This window comes from Lampris incognitus, chromosome 3 (genome assembly GCF_029633865.1).
Source record: "Lampris incognitus isolate fLamInc1 chromosome 3, fLamInc1.hap2, whole genome shotgun sequence".
Taxonomy (NCBI): Eukaryota; Metazoa; Chordata; class Actinopteri; order Lampriformes; family Lampridae; genus Lampris; species Lampris incognitus.
In genome coordinates this window covers 84,452,261-84,477,680 of record NC_079213.1, presented here as the reverse complement: position 1 = coordinate 84,477,680, position 25,420 = coordinate 84,452,261, and the positions used below count along the sequence as shown (strand labels likewise).

Genomic DNA, 25,420 nt, shown 5'->3' with positions numbered 1-25,420 from the left:
GCTCACTAAGTTCATGTCCATTAGTTTTAAGATTCGCTCCAGTCCACAGCTCAGTGCTCCCTTTCAGTTCTTTTAACTTTGCGTGACAAGCAGAAATATAGTCAAGGCTTCTCCGCGTTTACCGCCCGTCGCCAATTAATATAACTCAAGTTTGTAGTCGGTGTCCATAGACCCAATTAAATAACAATTGTAAATTTGCAGCGGTCCACTTCACCCAACAGCGTCCTCACGCCTTCTTTACAGCCGAAACAATGGAAAAGCGTTTCGACCGATCCAAACGTGGTTATTCGTGCTGTGAGCGTCTGATTTCGCAGGGCTAGATTTAAAACCAGGAAGAAATAACGAGGGTTGGGAGTTTACCCCCCTCCGCGGTAATGAGTACGTCCGGCCTCTTTATTCAAATTGAAAAAATGGGAAACGTCCAATCTGCGCGCTCTGCAGTGACATAATGGAAGACATGAGGATAGAAAAGCCCGCGGCGGAGCGCCGGTACGTCATCAGCCGAGCGGAGCGGAGAAGGCAGTCATGTGTTGTTGGGACGAAGACGTCCGTCGGTTTGGGAGGAAATAAAAGAAAGGAAGAGTCGCCAATTAATAAACAAAGCGTCGCTTTTCTTGATATCATGGACAGGGCGCCGTTCTAGGGAGGAGAAAAAAGGTGTGTTTGCCCGATTCGCCCTGGCCTCAGCGTCACGTCGAGGAAACATGATGAAAAAGGATATCAACTTAAACCTGGCGGACGACGCCGACGACCTCAAGCCGCATCTCCGCGACGCCGAGAGCATTCTCAGCTCCCCGGAACTGGGGCTGCTGAAGCTGGCTTCCCCGGAGCTGGAGCGGCTCATTATCCAGTCGAACGGGATGGTCACGACGACGCCGACCTCGCAGTTTCTCTACCCGAAGCCGGCGAGCGACGAGCAGGAGTTCGCCGAGGGCTTCGTCAAGGCGCTGGAAGACTTACACAAGCAGAACCAGCTGAGTGGCGGAGGAGGAGGCGGCGGCACTTGCGCCCAGACGAGCGGCCTGGGCGCCAACATTGCTCCGGTCACCGTCCACCCAGACCTGCCCGTCTACACCAATTTAAACAGCTACGGCGGCGGTCCGTTAGGAACCACTGTCAACTACTCCACGGACACGGTCCCCTTCCCCCCGCCGCCTCCGGCTCACAGTTTAGGGAGAGCCCCGCAGTCGCAGGCGGAACTCTCCCGGCTACAGTCGCTGAAGGACGAGCCGCAGACGGTGCCGGATGTGCAGAGTTTCGGCGACAGTCCGCCGTTGTCGCCCATCAATATGGACGCGCAGGAGCGCATCAAAGCCGAAAGGAAGAGGCTGCGGAACCGCATCGCCGCGTCCAAGTGTCGGAAGCGGAAACTGGAGCGGATCTCCAGGCTGGAGGACAAAGTCAAGACGCTGAAAAACCAAAACAGTGATTTGTCGTCGACGGCCAGTCTGCTGAGGGAGCAGGTTGCCCAGCTAAAACAGAAAGTCCTCAGCCACGTTAACAGCGGATGCCAGCTACTGCCACACCAGGTTCAAGTGCACTAAAAGGTGGAGGGCTCTGACTGTTAACCAGCATATAAGCTTCGCGGACTTTATAATTGTTGGTTTTCAGTATATGCAGCTCGATTGAAAGACTGACAGAACATATCAGCACATTTTATGTGAAAATGTTTACAAATGGGCTGTGTCTAAATACAGTCCCAAACCTGGACCAAACCGGTTTTCAGTGTATCGCTATGTACCATAGCCTGCATAATATGCGCATTTATGCCATAGATATCCTTAATATGGGAGAAAGCTATATGCCGATAGTCTTAGCTATTTGGCATAGGGACTATCCATACATTTGCCATGAGTCACATTTCTGTATGAAACAGAAAATTTGCATGTTGACACTCGAATGTTGCCCGCAGGGAGTCAATAGGGCGCAAGACGTCCGTGTTTTCTTATGCTTACAAGCACTTATATCCATGTAATTCATATTCGGTGGTCTACAGAGTGTTGTTTTATTGTTTTCCCACTTAAACTATGAGGTGTCGTCATCTTTTGTTGCACTAATGTCTACGTTTTTACATGCCGCTGTGTTCCAAAATAAATGTTCCTTGTTAAAAAATTCCCTCCATTTTGGTGCGAACTATTTACAGTTGTGTGCAACTTAAGTGAATGTTAAAGCCTGGAATAGGTTATATTATTCAGTGTTACTCAAGCTAAGGAAATAACCTTGAGTAGCAAGAGCATTTTGGGATACATAGTATATTTATACAGTCAGGTTCTTATTTCGAAGCATAAACAAAATATCTCGATTTGACTCTACTTAGATGCGAAATCAATGTAGGTTTAACACTTAAAGGTAACTAATGAAGTTCTATAGACCAAAGGCAATGGCTAGTTACAGAAAAACAGGATTTGTCTGGCAAACGGTTTGTTTAAAGATAAGTGAAAACACTTTCTTTGGCATTAAAATGGTTCCCTGAAGAATAATCACATCTAGTGATGGTGGCTGCATCTATATGGAGACTCCTATGCAACAGATAAACTACTTAAAATCTGTTCCCTCACGTGCGGAGGACGCTCCGTAGGTCAGTTCGTTATGGAGTCTTCTGCCCTCTGCTGGTTAATTGTGAAATGACATCCTGCATTATTAAGAATCTAATATGCAGCTGGATTCATTAGGCCGCAGGTGTCTGAAGCATAGACTTCTGCACAAACAAATGTCATAGACTTAATGATTTCTTGAGCAGATCTCAGCAACGAGCTTGTCACAATGAATGCACATCTGTATACGGAGACAAGAAGTGGATAATACTGGGGGGGGGGAAAGTGGAGATAATAGGCATCCAAAAGAGTTGAATCAAGTGCAACTGGATTTGGTATCCGTGAAGACGTTTCGCCTCTCATCCAAGAGGCTTCCTCAGTTCGTGCCTTTCTGACTAGACCAAGCTAGTCTGACTGGCTGGTGATGAGACTCAGAATTTATCCTCTAGGAGTCCTTGTCAGAGCTATTGATATGCGTGGCTCTTTGTGATCCGATGTTTACCAACGCCCGTCGCTAACAGAGCCATAGATATGAGTGGCTCTTTGTGTACCGATGTTTGGCCGCGCCCGTCGTTATCGGAGCTATTGATTTGCATTTGTTTAGCAGCGACGGTCGTTGGGGGTGTTAGTTTCGACTTGATTATTCAGTGGTCATGAGAGTCGTTGGAGCCGTTAGTGACCAACTGTTGTTCTTGGAGGCCAGGCTTCCTGAGTCTCCTGGGTAGAGATGAGAGGACGGCATTGTAAGTGGGAGATAGGTGGTGGCGTTGGTAAACATCGGCTCACAAAGAGCCACGCATATAAAAAAAAAGAATAAAAAAAAGAAAAACATTTTGAGCTTTGAGCTACAGGACAAAACACAACACAGAGTAATAGTAATAGTGAAGCCTTTAATTCACAATCCCATGCCACCATAAGGGGCCTATAGGCCCTGATGCGGCTGGAGGCGACCCACTGCACCTTACCCTTCTCTCTTTGAATGCCACTGGTATGATTTACACAGAAGAGTCATGCCTGCTGTTCAAGTATGAAAATTTGAACAAGTTAATATTGTTATTTTGCACAACGTTTGAGACACAACCCATTGTTGCACTTGCCTGTAGGCTTAAAACTCCATTATTAACCTGTTCCTTTCCATTCATCTGCTAAAGTGCATTGAAGTGGATAACCAGTGGGTCAAATCAATGGCGCATTTTGCTTTCTGGATTCACCAGGCCATTTAGCGTCTCTGGATAAAACAGTATGTGTTATACTGGGCTGCAATATTGTCTATTAGTCACACATACGTGTGCACGCGCATGCAAGTGTGTCTGTTCCCTCACCAGCGGCAGCAGCAATAATGACTAAAAACGTTTTAACACCACAAACTTTATTTTTTGTTATTTTTCTTCCACGACATGTACAGCAGGTTTTGTATTGTTCACATTTCAACAATTTGACACCATATTCCCTTATTGTGATTACATTAATTACTGCATAATATTTGTTCAATTTCCAAGATAGAAAAAAAGTAAAAATCAAATGTAAACCAAGTTAACAGTACCTTTTGAAACAGTATCCATGGATGCACAATAAAAAGCAACTGAAAATAATAACCAAAAAAAAAAAATTCCGGTCCCCCTTCCCTTTTGGTAGCACAAACTGATCAGCCTGCAGGTGAAATTCATCTTCTTTACTCCGGATGGAGGGGATGGGATAAAAACGTCCTACTTTGTAACAGTAAGCCCAGGAAATGGTCTCTGTCATTCCTAAACTGAACAACCGCCACACATCGCTGTTATGTTGAGTATTTAACACACAATACTGAGCCGAAATGTGGAAACTGTAGAGCATGAAACCATGGTGGCTCTGTAAGGATATGAACAGACGGTGTCCTCTGTGGGTGTGTGGGGCATCTCATATGAACAAGACACAGCTCACTGTGGCACTAACATTACTGCTGTGTGTGTGTGTATGTCCTTGGCCTATGGACTCACTTATGCCCTGTAAGTGCTTCAAAATGAATAATTTACCATGTGTTTTTCCTTCAGAAATGCCAACCACAAATGACATAATGCAAAATGGAAAGCACAAGCATTACAGCGTCCTCTGTAACTAAAGTACCAACTAGACAGACCGCTCAACAAGTGAACATTTTCATCTTCAGATCCCTGATGAATCTTTAACGCTAACTACATGTGCTTTATCTCGCTGTATGCTCTGTTCAGATTTACTTAACAAATGTAAAAAGAGAAATCTCCCACTTCCGTTTTCCATAGCCTCCCTTTTTTTTAACCCAATTTGACCAAACAGGGTATGCTGTCAGCACAACCTGCAATGGTTTTGCTTTTTCTCCATTCAGACTCAAGACGTCAGCGAGTGACTGTGAATTAATAAATAACAGCGATAACTTGGTGGCTGTTTCTATTCACCTTCGACACTAGAAATACAATTTCACAGCTAATCCAAGCATGCGGAAAGCTTTCAATGCTGGGCAATTATCCAGATTTTTTTTTTCAAATGTCCTATAGTCAGCACAGAGACGGTCTGCATGACTTAATGCAACATCTATGGGACAACTCCCCAAATGCTGCATTGGGTGCTTTCCTCCAACCTCGGCCTTTGTAGTGACCACATGCTGCCCTGCAGAGAGCAGCGGTCAGTTCCTGTCTCCCATCGGCATTTTACACAACCACAGAGACCGAACCTTCCAGAAGAACAAGGGAATCATCGTTCTCAACGTTTTTTAACCACAAAGTATAGATTTAAACATCCACGACACACTGGATGGCCCTTCCTCCCCATGTCAGTACCGTGGCTAGGTGACACATGGTTTTGTGTGTGGACACTATGTGTTGCTTTGCAACCAGGTGACACATTCATTCACAAGCAGGCCTAGACATGAATACTGGACTACAGTGGCTCTTTTCGGGTTTTTCAGATTTTACCATCTCTCTCTTTTTTTCTTTCTTGCAAGTCTGGAGTCAGTACAACAGTCCACACAGAATGACTCGGTTTATTACACGTGCGGTTTTATATGAAGGAAAACACGCTGACCGGTAAGCGGGTGAAAATACTGGATGGTTACTGAGAAAGAAACAGTCACAACCAAATCAAACTACAAGAAAGGTTAAAATTGATCCTCGGGTTTGCCACCCTAAACATCGCAGCTTTGGGGGGGGGGGGGCTCATTTGCTGTCTTTCATTTAATTCTTTTATCTAGAAATTGTTCCTCTATCAAGGTAAAGTTTGAAAACTATTGACTTTGTGGTTGAAAGTTGGCGTGGTACACTTGGCAGTCACCATCTGCAAAAAGTCTGCTGGTAGTGTGACTACATCTACCACGGTCCAAGCCTTTGGATGATGCTTCCCTGCATTATGATTTCTTCAACACTTTGGTCATGATGGTTACTCTGTCCCATCACCAGCCCAATACACACCTCTCTCCACTGAGGACTCAAACGTCATACTGAATTTTTAGAGTTTAATTTGGACTTGCTCGGTAGCCACCATACATTCCCTAGGACATATATCAGGGACCATAATTTGATTTATTGGGGTTCATAATACAGCACACATTCAATCCAAGGAGCAGCATTGGTTCTCATCTGAATGTCATGGCACAACGCTGACTGCAGCAGTGCTTGGTGAACATGAAGTCAGGAAGCCACGTTCAGAATGTCACCTACTACTGAAATAGGAGCTGCTGAGTGCATTGGACTTATATTAAATGAGAAGTGGACGCTTTACAATTTAGAAAAAGCCTCAAGTCGTATTCTATGAATTCTAAGTGTTGGCCGATGAGCAAGGCAGCATCAGACTGCCAAATGTTGAGAGAGGTACATAGTGGGACTAGGCACTAGCGGCCCTACATGTGCCATGCACACTGAAATCCAAAGTGTACTTGACAACCACACACGTCACGACAATGCAGTTACTTGGACAAATGGTGTACGTTACAAACACAGTCCTTGAATCCATGGCTTCAGTCTCCTTCCATGTAAACTAGCATTAAAATATGAACAGTCATCTCTTTGTCATTTCCAGATGATTGAAATTAGAAGACCAAGATCCTGTTTAACCCTTTTCCCTACCACAATAGAGTGATTTGTAAAATCCATTATCTGTCAAATGGCTTTACCTGGCCCTGGGTACTGTGTAAAGGGACAGATGACTATTCAAGTCATCTGATGAAAATCAAGATCCACCAAACACCAACAGTGTAAACAAAAGGGAGATGAAAACAATTAAAAAATTTTGATTCCCTGCCCCCCTTTTCTCTCCAATTGTATCTGGCCAATTACCCCACTTTCCCGAGCCACCCCAGTCGCTGCTCCACTCCCTCTGCTGATCCGGGAGGACTGCAGACTACCACATGCCTCCTCTGATACGTGTGGAGTCGCCAGCCGCTTCTTTTCACCTGACAGTGAGGAGTTTCGCCAGGGGCACGTAGCGCGTGGGAGGATCGCGCTATTCCCCCCCAGTTCCCCCTCCCCCGCCCCGAACAGGCGCTCCAACCGACCAGAGGAGGCGCTAGTGCAGCGACCAGGACACAAACCCACATCCCACCCGCAGACACGGCCAACTGTGTCTGTAGGGACACCCGACCAAGCCTGAGGTAACACGGAGATTCGAACCGCCGATCCTCGTGTTGGTAGGCAACAGAATAGACCACCACGCCTCTAAAGCTATGAACGGTGTAGTAATAGTGAGCTGTGGAAACTCAGCAGGGGAGTGACTGAAATGAAGGGTTTAAATAACAGGGAAAACAGGTGTGCCCATTTAACTCTAATGAATGAGGGTGTAACCAGGTGACAATACTACGTAGTGATTCGTGACTGGGCACGAAGAATGGGTGAACAGTGACATCTAGTGGTAAGTCTGGGTAGTAGAGCCCACAGTCGTGACAATAACCTGGAAATCTGTTTTGTTTCTCACCTCCGTGAAGTTGGCACCCCATGTAATCAGAACATCCATCCATCCATTATCCAAACCGCTTATCCTTATTCAGGGTCATGGGGATGCTGGAGCCTATCCCAGCAGTCATTGGGCTGCAGGCAGGGAGACACCCTGGACAGGCCACCAACCATCACAGGGCCAACACACACACACACACACACACACACACACACACACACACACACACACACACACACACACACACACACACACACACACACACACACACACACACACACACACACACATTCACACCTAGGGACAATTTAGTACGGCCGATTCACCTGACCTACATGTCTTTGGACTGTGGGAGGAAACCAGAGCACCCGGACCTGGAGGAAACCTACGCAGATACGGGGAGAACATGGAAACTCCACACAGAGGACGACCTGGGATGACCCCCAAGGTTGGACTACCCCGGGGCTCGAACCCAGGGCCCTCTTGCTGTGAGGCGACCACGCTAACCACTGCGCCATCATGCCGCCGTAATCAGAACATGAATAAAAATATTATCATTCATTAGTGCAAGCGTTTGTGGTAATTTGTGCTGCAAAAACTATTGTTTGTGCTGTAATGGTTTTTGAGATATTAAGTATTATATTTATAGGCTGTGATGTCACCCTGCACCCCATTATTGTCCAAATCATTCAAAACTGGTCTCGTTTGTTTGTGCTCGGTTTGTGCCATTAAAAGAAACATTTATGCTCTTTTAGTATTTTAGACGACTGCTGGGATAGGCTCCAGCATCCCCGTGACCCTGAGAGCAGGATAAGCGGTTCGGATAGTGGATGGATGGATATAAAACAACATTTGCCAAAAAAATTATGTCATCCTGTAGCCCATTATCACTGAAATCATTCAAAACTGGTCTCGTTTGTTCGTGCCCGTTTGTGCAATTACATGTGCTCTCTGAAGAAATATGACGTTGTTGTTTTTTTTCGGCTGACCAAACTTAACCTAATCCACTTGAATTATTAAATAATCATTTGAAACAGTACATTGTTTTTTTCATGTCATGTTTATTTTGAGATAACAGCGAATATAATATTTCCTCAGGAAAAGAGAAGACGGGGGGTTAGTGATGTGGTAACCTCACAGCAACAGCAGTAAAAAGAAAAAAAAATAATTTAGAAAAATAGCTGCAAAATCGTCCCCCAAAAAAAGCTTCACAAAAAAACATGCAATGTCCTTGTTTCAGGACCATTCGTGTTCATCAGGAACAGAATGTAGCCTGTTTGTTCAAAACTATTTACAAAAGTTTCCTGTTGTGTATATCAGATTATGGTTAGGGCTTTTAACCTTCCTTTGTGAAAAACACAGTGTGGGGTTGTATTTTTGTTTTATCAGAGGCTGTTGTGAGCTGACAAGAAAGGTCATCATATTTCTCCCAGATCAAGGAGGATCTTCTGCAGTAGGCCACATAGTGACCCAGGGCATTCCTTGATGGCCCTGATACAAATGCAACAACTCCCCGTAGTGTAAATGATTCTTTGTTTAGTTTCAAGTTGACAGGAAATTCAGACAGTGGATAATTAGTGTTCGCAACTATGCACAATGGTTGTCCAGTAGTGTAGCTGTGTGTGACGGAGTCATGGCAGAGCAATTTCAATGATGAAGGATCACATTTCAAGCTATCTGGGCCCTCATCAGGTAACTTCAATGGCCTCAAACAAGTGGATGGATTGAGTAGCCCATCTTCCAGTGCAGCTTGTAGCCAACCCATTCTTTCTGCTTGTAAAATGTTAACATTGACAGGGAGCAGAGAGATTTCCCATGAATGTCCTATGCTTCGGCAACAGTGTGGGGAGGAGCACTGATTCTTATTTGTCACATTAGCAACTTGCTTGATAGTTGCAGTGATGATGTGAGCCATTACATTCTGCATTCACTTGATTAACACCTGACCTCAGCTGTACAGATTCAAACGTATCAGACAGTATTTTTGCCCTCTGTGCATAACGAGCTCGTTGCCTTCCCTTTGTGACAATGGTTTTCACCAAGTCAAACGCTTCAATTATTTTCTCTTCTTTGTGGACATAATTGCAAAATGCTTGTCCCAGAATGTAACAAAAGAGACATTGGCAAAAGGAATCAAAGGCACAAGTATTGTTTACACAAAGAAGGGTTTTGCTGACTTTAACAGTCTGTTTGGCCATGTACTTGCCATTTTTTAGAAGACAAACTTTGCTTTATTTTCTTTTCAAGTTTGGATCTACATGCAACCACTCAGGGCAAGGATTAAGGTAGGAAGAACTCTTTTTAGGGGGAAGAGCAAGGCCTCTCCAGTTTTCAACAAATTCATCCCTTGGTATATTGCTCTCTCCTGTCATTGTATGTTCATCTTCTGATATTGCAAGCATCTCCTGATGCTGTTTCCCATTATGCCTGTCCAAATAGGCAGGTAGCATGCCATCCGTGTGATATGAGGGACAAGCTAGGGAAGTGTAAATTGTCTCAATTACCATCATCCACTGCAAGCTTTTTGCTGTCATGACAGATCTCCATCACCTACTGCTTCAGATCTGTTTGGCATACATGAAAAGCTTCTTTAAAATTGACCTCTTCCATGTCATTACTTTTTATGATGGAAGCAGGACACATCCTTTTTTAATTATTTTCTTTAGTTGCATCTTGCAAGTCTCAGGGGTTACTGGCATGCCTCTGCCATCATTCCCCTCAGATTCACTCAAGGCAACGATGACAACTGAACATATCAGCTCCATGGCATCTTCTAGGTTCTCTGATTGTATAAGTTGTGCCATGCACTTGAGGTAGAAGACCCTCACTCGATTGTCCTTTTTCCAGAGACAGTTCCACTAAATAATCAGTTTGATACAATGTGCAACATCAACTCTAATAACACAAGGTGGTAGTTTGGATGGTGCATTTCCTGCGAGTACCCCAAACCATTCATTAATGTAAGCCTTCAAGTCAGTAGCCATTGTAGCCCAGGATTGTATTGTGCCTGTTCAATTTTACAAATGTATATAAAGCCTTTGGAGGGATTTTGTTGTGAAGTAGCTGACTCAGGTGTGTCCACACTTTTCCTGAGGGAGGTGCTATACACTGGCCTTTAACGACATCTTCCCTAGCAGATAAGATGATTTTCCCAATTTCATCTTTATGTCAAGCTGGCTTCCTTGGCATCTGATCAAAATAAGAAACATTTGTTAATTACGCAACAAATTTTAAAATGACTTAATGTGGGCATCCGGGTAGCGTAGCGATCTATTCCATTGTCTACCAACATGGGGATCACCGGCTCGAATCCCCATGTTACCTCCGGTTTGATCAGGCGTCCCTACAGACACGATTGGCTGTCTGCGGGTGGGAAGCCGGATAAGGGCCTGCGTCCTGGTCGCTGCACTAGTGCCTCCTCTGGTTGGTCGGGGCGCTTGTTCAGTGGGGAGGGGGAACTGGGGAGAATAGCGCGATTCTCCCACGCGTTATGTTCCCCTGGCGAAACTCCTCACTGTCAGGCGAAAAGAAGCGGCTGGCGACTCCACGTGTATCAGAGGAGGCATGTGGTAGTCTGCAGCCCTCCCCGGATCGGCAGAGGGGGTGGAGAAGCGACCGGGACGGTTCGGAAGAGTTGTGTTATTGGCCAAGTACAATTGGGGAGAAAAGGGGGGGGGGTTAAAAAAAAATAACGTAATGAGTCTGAACCTCCTGCACACAGGGCATGCTCTAAGCACAAAGCCTCGTGTATGCTCAAAAGTGCGTTGTATGTCCTCTGTGTTGTCCTGTGCTGGAAGGCAAGATTCTTTGGCTCACAATTTCTAGAGCCGATGCAGTCATTCTCTTTAATAATGCCATTCAAAAAATTCTGATTAATTCATTAGCCATTCAAGCATAAACACACAAAATCACGTGTCTTCCTAATCACGTGACTAGTGCCCGATTTATTTATTTATTATTTTAAGTTTGGAATATAGGTAAACTTTTGTTCCCCAGGACCTACTGGAGAACGGAACACACAAAGTCTAGATTTACCTTTTAATCTTTATTTCTGTTGGCAGCACACGGTCTTGACAAAATGGCTTCCTGATACCCAAAATGCAACGCCAAAACATTCAGTGATTTGATACAATATCTACACGTTGCTATTCCGGAGTCCTGCCCAAGAGAGGAGGGAGGGGCAGTCATGCCTGATAAATTATGAGTCTCCAGAAAAGGCATTGATGCAGCACAAACAACGAGACCAGTTTTTAAACTATTTGAACAACAATGGGGTGCAAAATGAATTCACACGTATTGTGACTATTACTAAGTATTGAGTATTATGTAAAGCATTAAGTATTATAAGTATATACTAAGTATTGTTCTAGGCATATATGTGAAGAACTAGAAGAGCACAAATGTTTCTTTTAACGGTACAAACCGGCACAAACAAACGAGACCAGTTTTGAACGACTTGGACGATAATAGGGTGCAGGATGACGTCACATCCTATAAAATATAATGCTTAATATCTCAAAAAACATTACGGCATAAAAGTCTCTTAACGGCATAAACGAGCACAAACCGAACACAAACAAACGAGACCAGCTTTGAACGATTTGGACTATAACGGGGTGCAGGATGACGTAATTTCTTTGGCAAATGTTTTATATCTAAAATACTAAAAGAGCACTTTTTTTAATGGCGCAAAGGGGCACAAACAAACGAGATCAATTTTGAACAATAATGGGGTGCAGGATGACGTCACAGTCTATAAAATATCATGCTTAATACCTCAAAAACCATTACAACACAAACAATAGTTTTTGCGGCACAAATCGGCGCAAATGCTGCATTAATGAATAATAATATTTTCATTCATATTCTGATTACATGGGGGGCTAACTTCACGGAGGTTACCCCGGGCCATGACCCCACAGTAGCCGAGCAACTACCACCAGCTTTGGAGAGACCAACCAGCCGACATGGGGCTTTCCCGCTTGTGGTACAACTGACAAATATTTCGGTTTTTTTGTTTTTTGAAAAAGGAGATTTTCAAAGTGAAGTGGCTGGCAGCAAAAATATCTCAGCCCGCTATGTCACGCAATTTAACCGATGTGGCAACAGCAATTTGGTTACCTTACACAGGACACACAACTTTTCTGTGAGCTTAGCAGTGGCCGTCAGTTGTTGGGCTGGCGAGATGAGGAAAGTAATGTCGGTTGCTACGTAACAGACATAACAGTTGGTGAGCGATACTGGATTGAGTATTTAGGATTTCTTAACCTGAGATAAGATAGGCAGACACAAGTTAAGACAGGATTCCTAAAGTTAGTTAGGATTTGCTTCTGTAATACCAAATTGGGAAAAAAATCCCATTTTGGAGTCTTCCTATCTGAAGTCTTAAGATAGGATTTTCCCCAAGTTTCTTTATCAGTAAATACCAAGACCTTGGCAAATTGTTTAAAATTGTATTTCACAATGACTGGGGTTCATGACAGGATAGTGAATCACCATTACCATCGATCATCCATTTTATCAGAGAAGCAGTGCCAGACCCTCAAATTAACTCGACATTAGACAAAGCGCACTGATTTCAATGGGAATTACAGTGCAGCAGGCTAAACTAAGACCAAACTAAAACAGGCAGGGCAGAGAACAGCTGTTCCATGTGCCAACTGAAGGAAATCTACAACATCTCATTTGTCCGATACTCTATTATCTTCATAAAATTTCGTAATTTTTAAAATTCTTTTTCAGAATTGTATATCTGTAGATATCATATATTGCACAACATTTATATACACATTTTAAACAAGAACAATTAAATAAAACGTGTCTCTCATTTGTTGATATTTGAAACTTTGCTAATTTTCCCTACATTGTGTAAATGTATGAAAAGACTTAAAAACAAAAACAAGAAACAAACAAAGCAAAACAGGGCACCAGTATTCGAAAAGAAATAAAAAAAGACAAAAAGGCTGACTGGTTCAAAAGGCTGAAATAAGAAATTAAAGCATGGATTAATATATGAACTGTCTTGGGTTGAGATACCAGTTGAGATGATGTGTGAAACACAGATCCACAAACATTTGGTTGGGTTTGAATCCAGGGCAAAATACCCCCAACATCAACATAATCATGTCAGTTCAATTGTATCCACCCCCTTCAAAATGACTGACCTGTTTCCATGACAACACAATGCCCATGCGGTCTCCCCGGTCCCCGAAACCGAGGCGGACATCTTGGAAAAGACGAATTTGACAGATGAGAAAACAGCACTGCAAACGTTATAAGGGATTTGGAGGGCACCGAAAAGGTTGACGCCATCAAAATCCTTCCAGTAAGACCACACTGACGGAGGGCATGGATGAAGAGGGCAATGGAAACGAAAGGGTCATCATGGGCCAAGGCCCCCAAGGCCTTCAAGAAATCTGGGTTGAAAAGAATTTGAAACACTCATTCAACTGGCTTGGTGTCAGATCAACAACTCCATAATTCAGTTGGCTCCCTGACATCGAGGATGCTGAGCCAAGTATTTGAGACTGGCATTTCAGACACGTTTCAACCCAGTTCTCGTGACTGTCAGCCAAAGTTTCCTAATAATTTGTGGAGATAAGCAGGAGAGGTGCGTGTGTGTGTGTGTGTGTGTGTGTGTGTGTGTGTGAATATGCATGTTTGTGTGTAGGCATTAGAAAGTGTATGGGCTTGAGGTCCTGGGGTCCAATTCAGCAGAGCAGGGGTCGAGACAGGGGTCAGGGAGGTTGGGTAGTTAGCTTTAACATGCACAGTCTTGGTGCGGCGGGGCGGGCTGCTCCGTGAGCTGGGGCCCCTGTTTTGCCCCTGTAACGGTGGGGTCCCCAGCATCTAGGCTCTCTGACATCTTTTCACAGATGATATCCACCAGACGCTCAAAAGTCTGCTTGACATTGATGTTGTCCTTGGCGCTGGCCTCGAAGAACTCAAAACCTGGTGGCAGTGAGAAAGAAAGGGTGGACGGTAAGAGATGTTCGATGGATTATTGGACCAAAGCAAACAGCCCCATGAGTTACTGGACAGATACAGCACAGCACAAATGGCCTCCTTAGACTACATATTTTTTTTAATCATTGTCATCGCCAGGACAAGAAGATCAGCTCTTGACATAAGTTGATCACCAGATAAGACAAAATAAACATTTGACACTCATGACTGTGGATAGGTAGGAGGGAAAACGACAGGGTAAGGAACTGGGAGGAATGAACAGTGTCTGGGCAGAGGGAAAATGTGTCAATCGTTCATCATGGATACCAAAATATAAAAGAAAAATTAACTAGCCTGTACCCATTACTAGCTAGAGAGGACAGTATGTCCTCTCTAGCCTCCAAAGACAACTGGAGGTTGTTTCCCACGTAGAGCCACGCAAGACCTGAACATGCAAAAACAAAATATAACTAGAGCTCATTAACATTATGATCAGAACTGATGAAAAGTTTGTCCTCAGAAGAAAACAATGTTTTAATCTGGAAATTAACTGAACTTGTTCCAGGTGCCATGAATCTTTTGTCCAATATAGGCAAGGCGTTGTGATGCAGCCCAGACATTGCACCAATTGTCTTCCAACATTTCACACTACACAGGATGAAATGTCAATTGTCACCCCCGATTCACATTTTCATTCCCAATGTGACTGTCACCCCCAATTTTCATTTTCACTCCCAACGTCCCACGTCTGTCGAATCGGGCCATCATAGGGCCGATTTTGTGTAGTCTGAGGAGGCCATGACATTGCCACAGTTAGGGGTTCCCTTTTCTGTATGGAGACACCTAACCGCCAACATAATACCATGTTAACACTGCGAGGGTTGGTAATGTATACAGCATCATTGCATTTCTGTTATGTGCTTAGTTTTTGACTAAATAAAATGTGCTCAACTAAAACTTGTAGCCTGATCACAGAAACCGCAAATGACTTAATGTCAAGTTCAAATTAGGGGTGTCACAATTCTTGATTCTCCAAACCCACAATTCGATTTGACTTTCGATTTTAATGTCATGATTCGATTTAAACTTTATCAGCACTGACAGCTATGCCACTGTTAGACTATTGAGTCTTGACTATCGAGTCTCAACAGATCATTGGTTTTATGACCTGACAACTGCCATTTACATTTTCAAACTCTTCTTTAAAAAGATAGACTGCATGGTATCACGTGATAGAACCACCATACTTTTTTGGGGGTTGGGGGGGGGGTGTGTACCACACTAAGGCCATAGGGTCAAATTTAAATTATTTATTTATAATGTAATAACAATAACTTATTTCACCAGTCAATTGAAAACAAAGTACAAACTGTAGTTTTCTGTCAATGACGCGTTCATTGTTGACATAACTTTTGGAGGAGGCAAAATGTTGCCAAACCAGAGACTTCAGGAGCAGGAGGATTTTCCAGTTCTGTTGTTTCTCCATCATCTCCGACTCTGGCAGTGGACATCATAGACATCAATCAATCAATTTTATTGAACATGTTAAAGGAAACATAAGCAATAAAAAAAAAAAAAACATTGGCAACATAAGCAACTCACATAATACTGATCATGCTCAAAAGGGGTGAGAGTTGAGAACTTTTCTAGTCCTATCCCCTTATACCATTGATACATTGATAATAGAAATTAAAGTTTAATTTACAGCCATCATTATCTGTGATATCTATCTCAGTCGACTCAAACAAATCAACCTATTTGGACAAAACAAAGAAAAAATAAACTGGACACTGGTCCATCTCATAACCGTTCAATATTTTGTTTCTGAAGAGTCTTTTTAGTTCAGATAAACTACCACATGTTTTCTGCTCATTGCTGCGATTATTCCACAAACCAACTCCCTTGGCTGTAACTTAATGAGTTTTGCACCAGTTCTAACTGGTGTTTTTTTTGTTTGTTGAATATACAGGTTCCTTTCAAATTGTTTACTTTCTCTCAGTTGGAACAACCTTTGGATACTAATGGGTAATTGTTGATTTATTACTACATAATTTGAATAGTTTTAAAATCAACCAACTCTTTAAATTTTAGTGCTTTTAGTTTGATAAAAAGAGGATGTGTTGATTCTCTGTAAGTGGTTTTGTTTACAATTCGTATAGCTCTTTTTTGGAGGTTGAAAGCTGGATCTATGTTTGTTTTGGATGTGTTCCCCCACACTTCCACACAGTAGGCAATGTGGGAGAATGAAGGAGCACTACAATGTATATAGAGAAGCTTGGTTTAGTAGATCTTTGCCTTTGTTCAGTACTGCAATTGATTTGGATATTTTAGCTTTAATATAATTTATGCGCAGCTTCCAACTTAAATTGTTGTCAATTAATACTCGAGAAATTTGATTTCAGATACTTTTTTGATTTCAACATTATTTATCACGAGTTTCTTGTCTGAGTTGGTAAATTGATTCCCAAAGACTAAAATTTGTTTTGCTTAAATTCAGTGTTAGTTGATGTGTATCAAACCAATTCTTCATCCTGTTCAATTCCTTTTCCACTGTATCCAAGAATTGTTCCAAGTTGTCTTCACAGCAGAGTAAGATTGTATCATCTGCGAATAGAATGGTTTTCAGGATTTTTGAAATTTCACATATACTGTTTATGTGCAATATGAGCAATAACTGTAAATTACTCAATGATTCCTCCTCCTCCACCATAAACTGATCTGTGGTGAGCATTCTGGCACAAAATGGCTGCCATGCATCACCCAGGTGGGTGCTACACATTGGTGGTGGTTGAGGAGAGTTTCCCCTCTTTTCTATTAAGCGTTTTGGGTGTCTAGATAAAGCACTATATAAATGTAATCCATTATTATTATTAATACTATTATTAACAATGGTCCCAACACTGAGCCCTGGGACACATCACACCGATAACGATACTGACCAATACCGATACCAGAGCTCTTTTTTCTTGAATATTATTATCATCGTTATTATTGTTCCTGTTTTGTTACATAAGGCTGTAGTAAATCACATAGCACTTCTTATTAACACAAGAACGATCGGGATTTCACTCCTACCTAAAATGACCATGGGCCGTCAAACTGACGGCCAGCTTTTAAACATTATATTCTGTCAAGATAAATACCCAATTGAGATATTATAGAAACATTGATTTCCTCCAAAGTGTACAGTTCACTGGTTGGTCGCTGGTCATCTGTCACTGTGCTGTCTGAGTCAGAATCGTACTCCATTTCATCGTCGTCATCCTCCTTCTTCTGACTCTCGGTGACAGACTGGTCTGCCACCGCCTCCTCCCCGTCACTAGGGTTGGGCACCGAGAACCGGTACCAACCGGTTCCGATTCCAAAGGAATCATTAAGAAAGTCAAACTTCAATTCTGCCCATCGGTTCCTAAATAAATTTCACTCGCGCTGAAGTTAGTTTCAGTTTCCGTGGTGGCGGCATGCAGCTTCCGTATTTTCCGCCTCCGCAAGTTAAATGTGCGCCATCATGGACCAGAGCAAGCGGCGGTCAAAAGTGTGGCTTCATTTTGCCTTGAAAAATGAAGGGTTGGCACAGTGCAAGCCTGTGGCAAAATTATTTCGCGCAAGGGAGGATGCACAACAAATACGGCCCAACACCTGCGCCTACACAGTGTACAAATGAACCAGTGTACCGTGTTTTGACACATTACGCCGGTCTCCATCGCCAGCCTCGTCGTCCTCTTCAGTCAGCCCTGAGCAAACAGCAAGCTGCACCTCGTCGCAACCGGGTAAGGGAAAATTATTAACATTTGTCTTATTCACAACAGTGAGACAGCAAACAACATGAGCGAATTGCTATAAACTGTATGCAAATACTGACGTGTTTTTTTTTCTTTCTTCTGTGCTGAATGCTCACGCATACAGCCTGAGAAGGCAGATATGCTCATTTTTCTAAACAAGATCGGTTTCTAATTTAAGGAGTTTGGTAGTCCGGACCAGGGTGTGACTGTGTCTTTATTTCTTCATCTTCATGTATGAAGACAGGTTGTTGTAAATGTAAATATAAGAATGAGACATTCACATGAATGATCCGTTCTTAAAACAGAATGGCTTGTATACATTTTTTTAAATAAATTTTTTTCCTGTGAAAGACGCATGTGACCTGTTTTGACCCCACCTCTCAAAGAACCAGAATCGAGAATCATTAAGAACTGAAATTGAAAAGCAGAATCAGAATAAGAATCGTTAAAATCCAAACGATGCCCAACCCTACCTGTCACTCTGCGCCTCCTGCCTGGGTGTTACACACGCAGCGCCACAAACTCCACGCACACTGGGTCCCTCTGAAACAGCTACTACATCGTCTTCGGCCATTTTATCTTTCTCCGAATTATTAATGAGTTTAGGAGGCTCCAGGCTTACATTTTGTGGGGCTTCACTTGTTTCCCTGTGGCCATCGGCCTCGTTACTCCCCCCGCCTCCTCGCTACTCCACTGTTAAGCATATTTGATAATATGTGCAGGAGCAAAGTCATGTTAAATAGCATATGTTATGTACAGTGATGTCATTATTATGCGCATACATGTTAGGATGCTTTTGTGAACATGCGCAGAAAATAAATGGTCGGTGTGAGTTCCCAGACCAAAAGAGACAATGCCGGTGTGTCATTTTTCTCCCGGGAATGAACCACATTAAGACAGAGAAATGTCTAACGCTACAGGGTATGGGCCCAGTCATGCAGGCCAAAAGTGGTTCAGATTATTATTCGACGGTGATGAGAAAAATTACGAACTCTGGGAAACGAGGTTTGTGGCGCACATGGAGCTGCGCGGCCTCAGAGAAGTGACTGTGGGAGTCCCAGATATAGATGAGGAAGACGAAGCAGCGCTCGCAGAAGATGAAGCAAAGAATGGAGAAGCATATGCCGAGCTAGTGCAATGTCTAGACAACAAAAGTTTATTGTTGGTAATGAGGGAAGCTAATCGAGACGGAAGAAAAGCACTTGAAATCTTGCGCGAGCACTATGCGGGCAAGGACAAACCCCGTGTGGTGAATTTGTACCGTGAACTTTCCTCGCTCCACAAAGCTAGCAACGAAACAGTCACCGACTACATTATTCAAGCAGAAACTATATTCATGTCATTGAGAAGAGCAGACGAACATATCAGTGATGGGCTGCAAATAGCCATGGTAGTGAAGGGGCTACCGGACTCTTTCAAGCCGTTCGTCGTGCACGTCACCCAGACAAATGACACTGTAACTTTCAGTGAGTTTAAAAGTAAACTACGCAGTTATGAGAGCACTGAAAAATATAGAAAGAGTGACGTGAATATAGAAGAAGACAACGTAATGAAGACCAGCGGGACAACGAGAGCGCGCGGACGAGGGAGAGGAAAGAAAATAGACCTAGCTGATGTCGAGTGTTATACGTGCGGTAAGAAAGGACACATGGCTAGGTCATGTCCAGATGAATACCAGCGGAGAAGAGAGGAATGAAAGTGGGACACACCACAACGAGGAAGAGGGCGTGGTATAGGACGCGGCCGCGGCCGCGACCAGGTAAAGAAAGCTGATGGAGAAGCGGAGGCAGAGCCTACATCATTCTGCTTTTTCAAGATGAGTGACTGTCCAACACAAAGAGGAAATAAGAAAGGTCTTATGGTTGACTGCGGTGCCACAATGCACATGATCAACGACTCCTCCAAGTTTAAGACAGTTGACAAGAGCTTCAGACCAGGAGATTACGTGATCGAGCTTGCCGACGGGACCAAAGTTACCGGGAAGGCAAAGATGAGAGGTGACGCTGAGGTCTTTCACGACAAGTGAAAACGAGGCTCAAGCAAGCACTCTACATCCCATCGTTTCCACAAGACATCTTCTCAGTCAAAGCAGCTACAGCCAACGGAGCTGAGGTCCGCTTCAGGGACGGTGAGGACTGGCTGATCAACAAGGACGGTACCAAGTTCAAAATAGATGTGTATGGTAGGCTGTATTACCTTAGCACAGTAGAAGATGAAAATGTTGATGAAGTGAAAGGTTGCCATGACATCCAAATGTGGCATGGGATACTTGGCCATTGTAATTTTGATGATGTGGCAACGTTAGAAAAGGTGGTTGAAGGAATGTCGATAAAAGGAAAACATGACAAGTCTAATCAAAACTGTGAAATATGCACACAGGGCAAGTTTACGCAGACCAGAAACAGACAGACAGACGCTAAAGCTAAGACAGTACTAGAACTAGTACATACAGACTTATGTGGTCCAATAGAACCAGCTGATAAAGATGGATATAAGTATGCAATAGCATTTACTGATGATCATAGTGGGATGATTTTTCCATACTTTATCAAAGCAAAGAGTGACACCACAAAAGCTACTGAGAAATTCATAGCAGACGTAGCTCCATATGGAAAGACAAAGTGTATAAGATCCGATAACGGCACTGAATTTACCGGGCAGGAGTTCCAGGCTTTACTCAGGAGTAAAGGGATAAGGCACGAGACAAGTGCACCCTACTCGCCTCACCAGAACGGAACTGCCGAGAGAGGTTGGAGAACCTTATTTGAAATGTCAAGATGTATGCTGTTGGAGAGTAACCTCCCAAAGCAATTATGGACATATGCGGTACAGACAGCGGCTCAGATCCGCAACAGGTGTTACAGTAAGCGGCTAGAGCAGACACCTTACTGTGTTTTCACAGGCAAAACTCCTAACCTATCTAACATGAAAATATTTGGCTCTGAATGCTACGTCTACAAGCAGGATAAAAAGAAATTGGTGTACAAAGGGGATCTTTGTAGGCTATGATAAATATAGTCCAGCCTATAAGTGTATTATCCTGAGACAGGCAAAGTCTTGAAACATAGGCTAGTGAAATTCAACACCAAGGGTAGCACAGATAGCCAGACTCAGACAGATTGTGACATGGTGGATAACAGTGAGAGTTATGAATATACACCACCTGACTAAAATAGTCAACCAGGGTCAGGGACAGCCTAAGGAGGGTAAAGAGTCCAGTGTTGAGGAGACTGCTGAGGCAAGTCCGATCCAGACAGATAGTACTCAAAGAGAACAGGAAGAAAGGGAACGGAGGTATCCCACTAGAGAAAGAAAAGCTCCAGACTACTTAAAAGAATACCACTGTAAAGCTGAGTGTAACAATGATGAGAGTGAAAATGTAGATTATTTCTATAGAGTGACTTATGGTGTACCTAAAACATTCAGAGAGGCTATGGACTCTAAGAAGTCAAAAATGTGGGCTGACGCAATGAAGGAGGAGATGAACTCTTTGACTGAGAACGAGACTTTCACCCTTACCACACTGCCAAGAGGCAAACAAGCAGTGGGAGGTCGCTGGGTATACGCAGTGAAAGAGAGCCCAAATGGATCTGAGACTTGTATGTTGCAAAGGGCTATGCTCAAGTGGAGGGGATTGACTATAAAGAAACTTTTTCACCGACAGCTAACATGACCTCTGTCAGAGCATTGATGCAGGTGACTGTACAGGCGAGTCTTACCCTACATCAAATGGATGTGAAGACTGCTTACCTCCATGCTCCGATGGACTGTGAGGTATATATGGAGCAACCGGTTTCGAGGTCAAAGGTTTCGAGGTCAAGTCAAAAACAGGAGAACACTTAGTGTGTAAACTAAACAAGTCATTGTATGGTTTAAAACAGTCCGGGTGTAACTGGAACATGTTACTGCATGATCACCTTGCAGAGAATGGTTTTGTACAAAATGATGCTGATCACTGTGTCTACAGCAGAGAATCTGAGAACGAGAAAGTGATTCTGTTAGTCTGGGTAGATGACCTTATCATAGCATCCAGTAACACCGCCTCACTCAGTGATGTAAAAGAAATATTGAAGAGAAGGTTTAAGATCAAAGATATGGGTCCACTTAAACACTTCCTGGGTATCGATTTTACACAGAGTGAGGGAGAGATCAAAATGACCCAAAAGAGACAAATACGAGAAGATGCTAGAGAAATTTGGAATGTCTGAATGCAAACCGAGATCCACCCCATGTGAGCAAAAGTTAAATTTTGACAGTGAGGGTGAAGTTATTAACTCAACAGGATACAGAGAAATAGCAGGTAGCCTGATATACATTATGACATGTACAAGACCTGACCTGAGCTGGGTGGTGAGTAAACTGTCACGGTATCTAGCAGAAACAAAGCAACAACATTGGACTGCAGCAAAACACCTACTGAGGTATTTAAAAGGTACTGTAAACCAAGAACTACACTTCCAAAAATGTGAGAAAAACCCACAGCTTGAGGGATACAGTGATGCTGATTGGGCAGCTGACCAAAGTGATAGGAGGAGCACAACTGGATACTGCTTCAGCCTAACTGAGAATGGTCCAGTTAAATCATGGAAGAGTAGAAAACAGCCAACCGTGGCACTATCGACCTGCGAAGCTGAGTATATGGCACTAGCAGCCACAACTCAGGAGAGTATGTACCTTGTACAGTTACTAAAGGGAATAGATAGTGGTAACAAGCATGTACCAGTGAAGATATATGAGGACAACCAGGGAGCGATAGCTTTGACTAAGAACCCGGTGTGTAGACAGAGAAGCAAAGATGTTGATATAAAGTATCACTTTGTATGGTCTGCACATGCAGAGGGGAAAATATCTATAGAATATTGTCCCATTGCAGACATGGTAGCTGATGTCCTTACCAAGCCAGTGACAAAGACCAAGTCTGAGAGGTTCAAAGGATATTTGTTTGGAGAATAAATTGAATTGGCAGATGTAAATGTTCTTAACACTGCCAGCATGCCAAAATTTTTTTTTGAGCTCTGTATTATTATTATTTTTTGTACACCACTGTAGAGAGCTATGAACATGCCTTTGAGTGGGAGTGTTAAGCATATTGTATAATATGTGCAGGAGCAAAGTCATGTTAAATAGCATATGTTATGTACAGTGATGTCATTATTATGCGCGTACATGTTAGGATGCTTTTGTGAGCATGCGCAGAAAATAAATGGTCGGTGTGAGTTCCCAGACCAAAAGAGATGATACCGGTGTGTCATTTTTCTCCCGGGAATGAACCACATTAAGACAGAGAAATGTCTAATGCTACATCCACCCTGCTTCAGCCGGCTGTTCGGTGGCTTCCATATCCTCTGCTTCCCACTCTCTATGCGGGCAAGCAAAGCTCTTGTGTTCCGCGTCCCCGCAACTCAAAACAATTCATACTACCTGAACTTACATAAACCATTTTGGCTATGGGCTTAAAATTGCATTATCAGCAACATATTTATAATTCATAGAAACATTAGACTGTGGAATCTGGATCAGTCATGAACTGGTAAGTCAGTCCGATATCTGATTGGCACCTGATACCAATATTGGATCGGACCCAACCCTACTTAAAGATGCACTATTTTGATTTTTTTTCTTCAGTATTTCAAAATGAATGAGTTGTGTTCTGATCTGGAGCACAAGAAAAGCTAAAATAATGGGGATGTAGACAGAAAAACCATTTCCACAATGTAAAAAACTTTCAGCACATTTTATGTATATTAAATTATATAGGGACATCTCCACAAGTATTAACCAAGGGAAACAAGCCAAATCCATGCTTGACAAACATGAATTTTTACAATTCCTTATGACAGTTAATTATTTTCCACCACGTAAGTAATTCAGTTCATGTAAGCTCAACGTTGATACACACACAACTCTCTTGAGCATCAAGCAGCGATTATCGACTATCGAGATTCTAAGTAACTGGAGACAAAACTTGTACTCCACGTAGATCATAAACCCTTGAATATAAAAACTATTCATTGAAATCAGTTAAGAAATGTAAACATTATTGTGCTTTTTATCCAGAAAAACCGCAGCTCCCCGTTTACAGGCCAGTCTTGCTCTGTCCAATATGGCAGACGGGTTGACGTATCACAGCAATGGGCCGAAGCTACCATTGCAGCATCTATGTATATACATCTATTTTGGCCATGGTGTCTTGAAAAGTGCAGCTGCGGGCTACCAGTAAGTATGGAGTCCAGGAGGTGACATGGACATAATTTTTTAATAAAGCACACATGCATTTTAGTAAAGTGTGTGTGTGAGTTATAAAACGTATGCACACTTTATAAAAACATAATGTCCATGTCACCTCCCGGGCTCTGTAGATAAGCTATGCTATGTCGTCGTTGAAGTGCCCCCCGGACGTGCGCGAGTAGCGGGGGTGGAGAAAAAATACTGGGGGAATCTCCAATCCTGCTTCTGATTTTGAAGGTCGAGATCGAAAGCTCATTTCGACGAATTGTCGATTTAGAATCGAAATAGTGACACCCCTAGTTCAAACAAAGGACATAGTGTCATGTTTCTGTGCAGAAACAGAGTTGTCCAATTTAAACTTAGAATATTATTTATTTAAGAATCTCATCAGTCTAAGCTACTTTCACTAAGACATGTCTAATAACAGATGTCTTGCCCCCCCCCAGCCCCACTGTGTAACCAAGAATGTATGTTAATTTATAAAACAGAAAAGAGCTTACCTCTTCACAAGTAGATCATCTTGAATACACTGTGTGTGTGTGTGTGTGTGTGTGTGTGTGTGTGTGTGTGTGTGTGTGTGTGTGTGCACGCGCGCATGCATGTATTATCATACCAGTGTCAAATACTCTTATTTCTGGACCAACAGTGAGAAAAGAGGACTTTTTGAAAAAGAGAGGAGATTATTTTATTCTGTTGTGTAAAGCACCTTGTAATGTTGTTTAGAAAGGTGGGATATAAACAAAGTTTATTATTATTATTATTTAGCTTTACCTCTAACAAGGGCCATCCTTAGATTATGGTTTAGGCTACGTGTTAGAATTAGGTCACTGCAGTCACAGAAAGAGAGTACTTCATCATTTCAGTAGTCTGTCATTGTTATGTTATTTATACTTTTCACAGGCAAAGAGAAACTTTTGCAATGCAAAGTTTCCCAGGCGTCTTTCACCACCAGACACCAGAGTGGTGCCGCTTCTTTAAATAGTCCAACAAATCTTATCTCGTACCGGTTTTACCGCAAGGGGGAGGGCGGTGTTT

At 42.9% G+C, this 25,420-nt stretch overlaps 2 protein-coding genes across 2 annotated transcripts in view; one reads left to right on the top strand and one right to left on the bottom strand.

Moving 5' to 3' along the window:
* Nucleotides 1-486: 486 nt before the first annotated feature.
* On the top strand, nt 487-2,115 carry LOC130109346 (transcription factor JunD-like). The gene has a single exon (XM_056276205.1). The coding sequence runs from the start codon at nt 705-707 to the stop codon at nt 1,542-1,544; it is 840 nt and encodes a 279-aa protein (XP_056132180.1). The 5' UTR covers nt 487-704; the 3' UTR covers nt 1,545-2,115.
* A 12,075-nt stretch (nt 2,116-14,190) lies between these two features.
* Nucleotides 14,191-25,420, bottom strand: part of LOC130109203 (ras-related protein Rab-3A) — a 44,924-nt gene continuing 33,694 nt past the window's right edge. Inside the window, exon 4 of the mRNA XM_056275979.1 lies at nt 14,191-14,381. Within this exon, the coding sequence (XP_056131954.1) occupies nt 14,191-14,381 (191 nt within the window). The remainder of the gene's footprint in view (nt 14,382-25,420) is intronic.

Bases quoted from the DNA above. Each gene is read 5' to 3' on its own strand.
- LOC130109346 (XM_056276205.1), top strand. From the start codon at position 705: ATGATGAAAAAGGATATCAACTTAAACCTGGCGGACGACGCCGACGAC.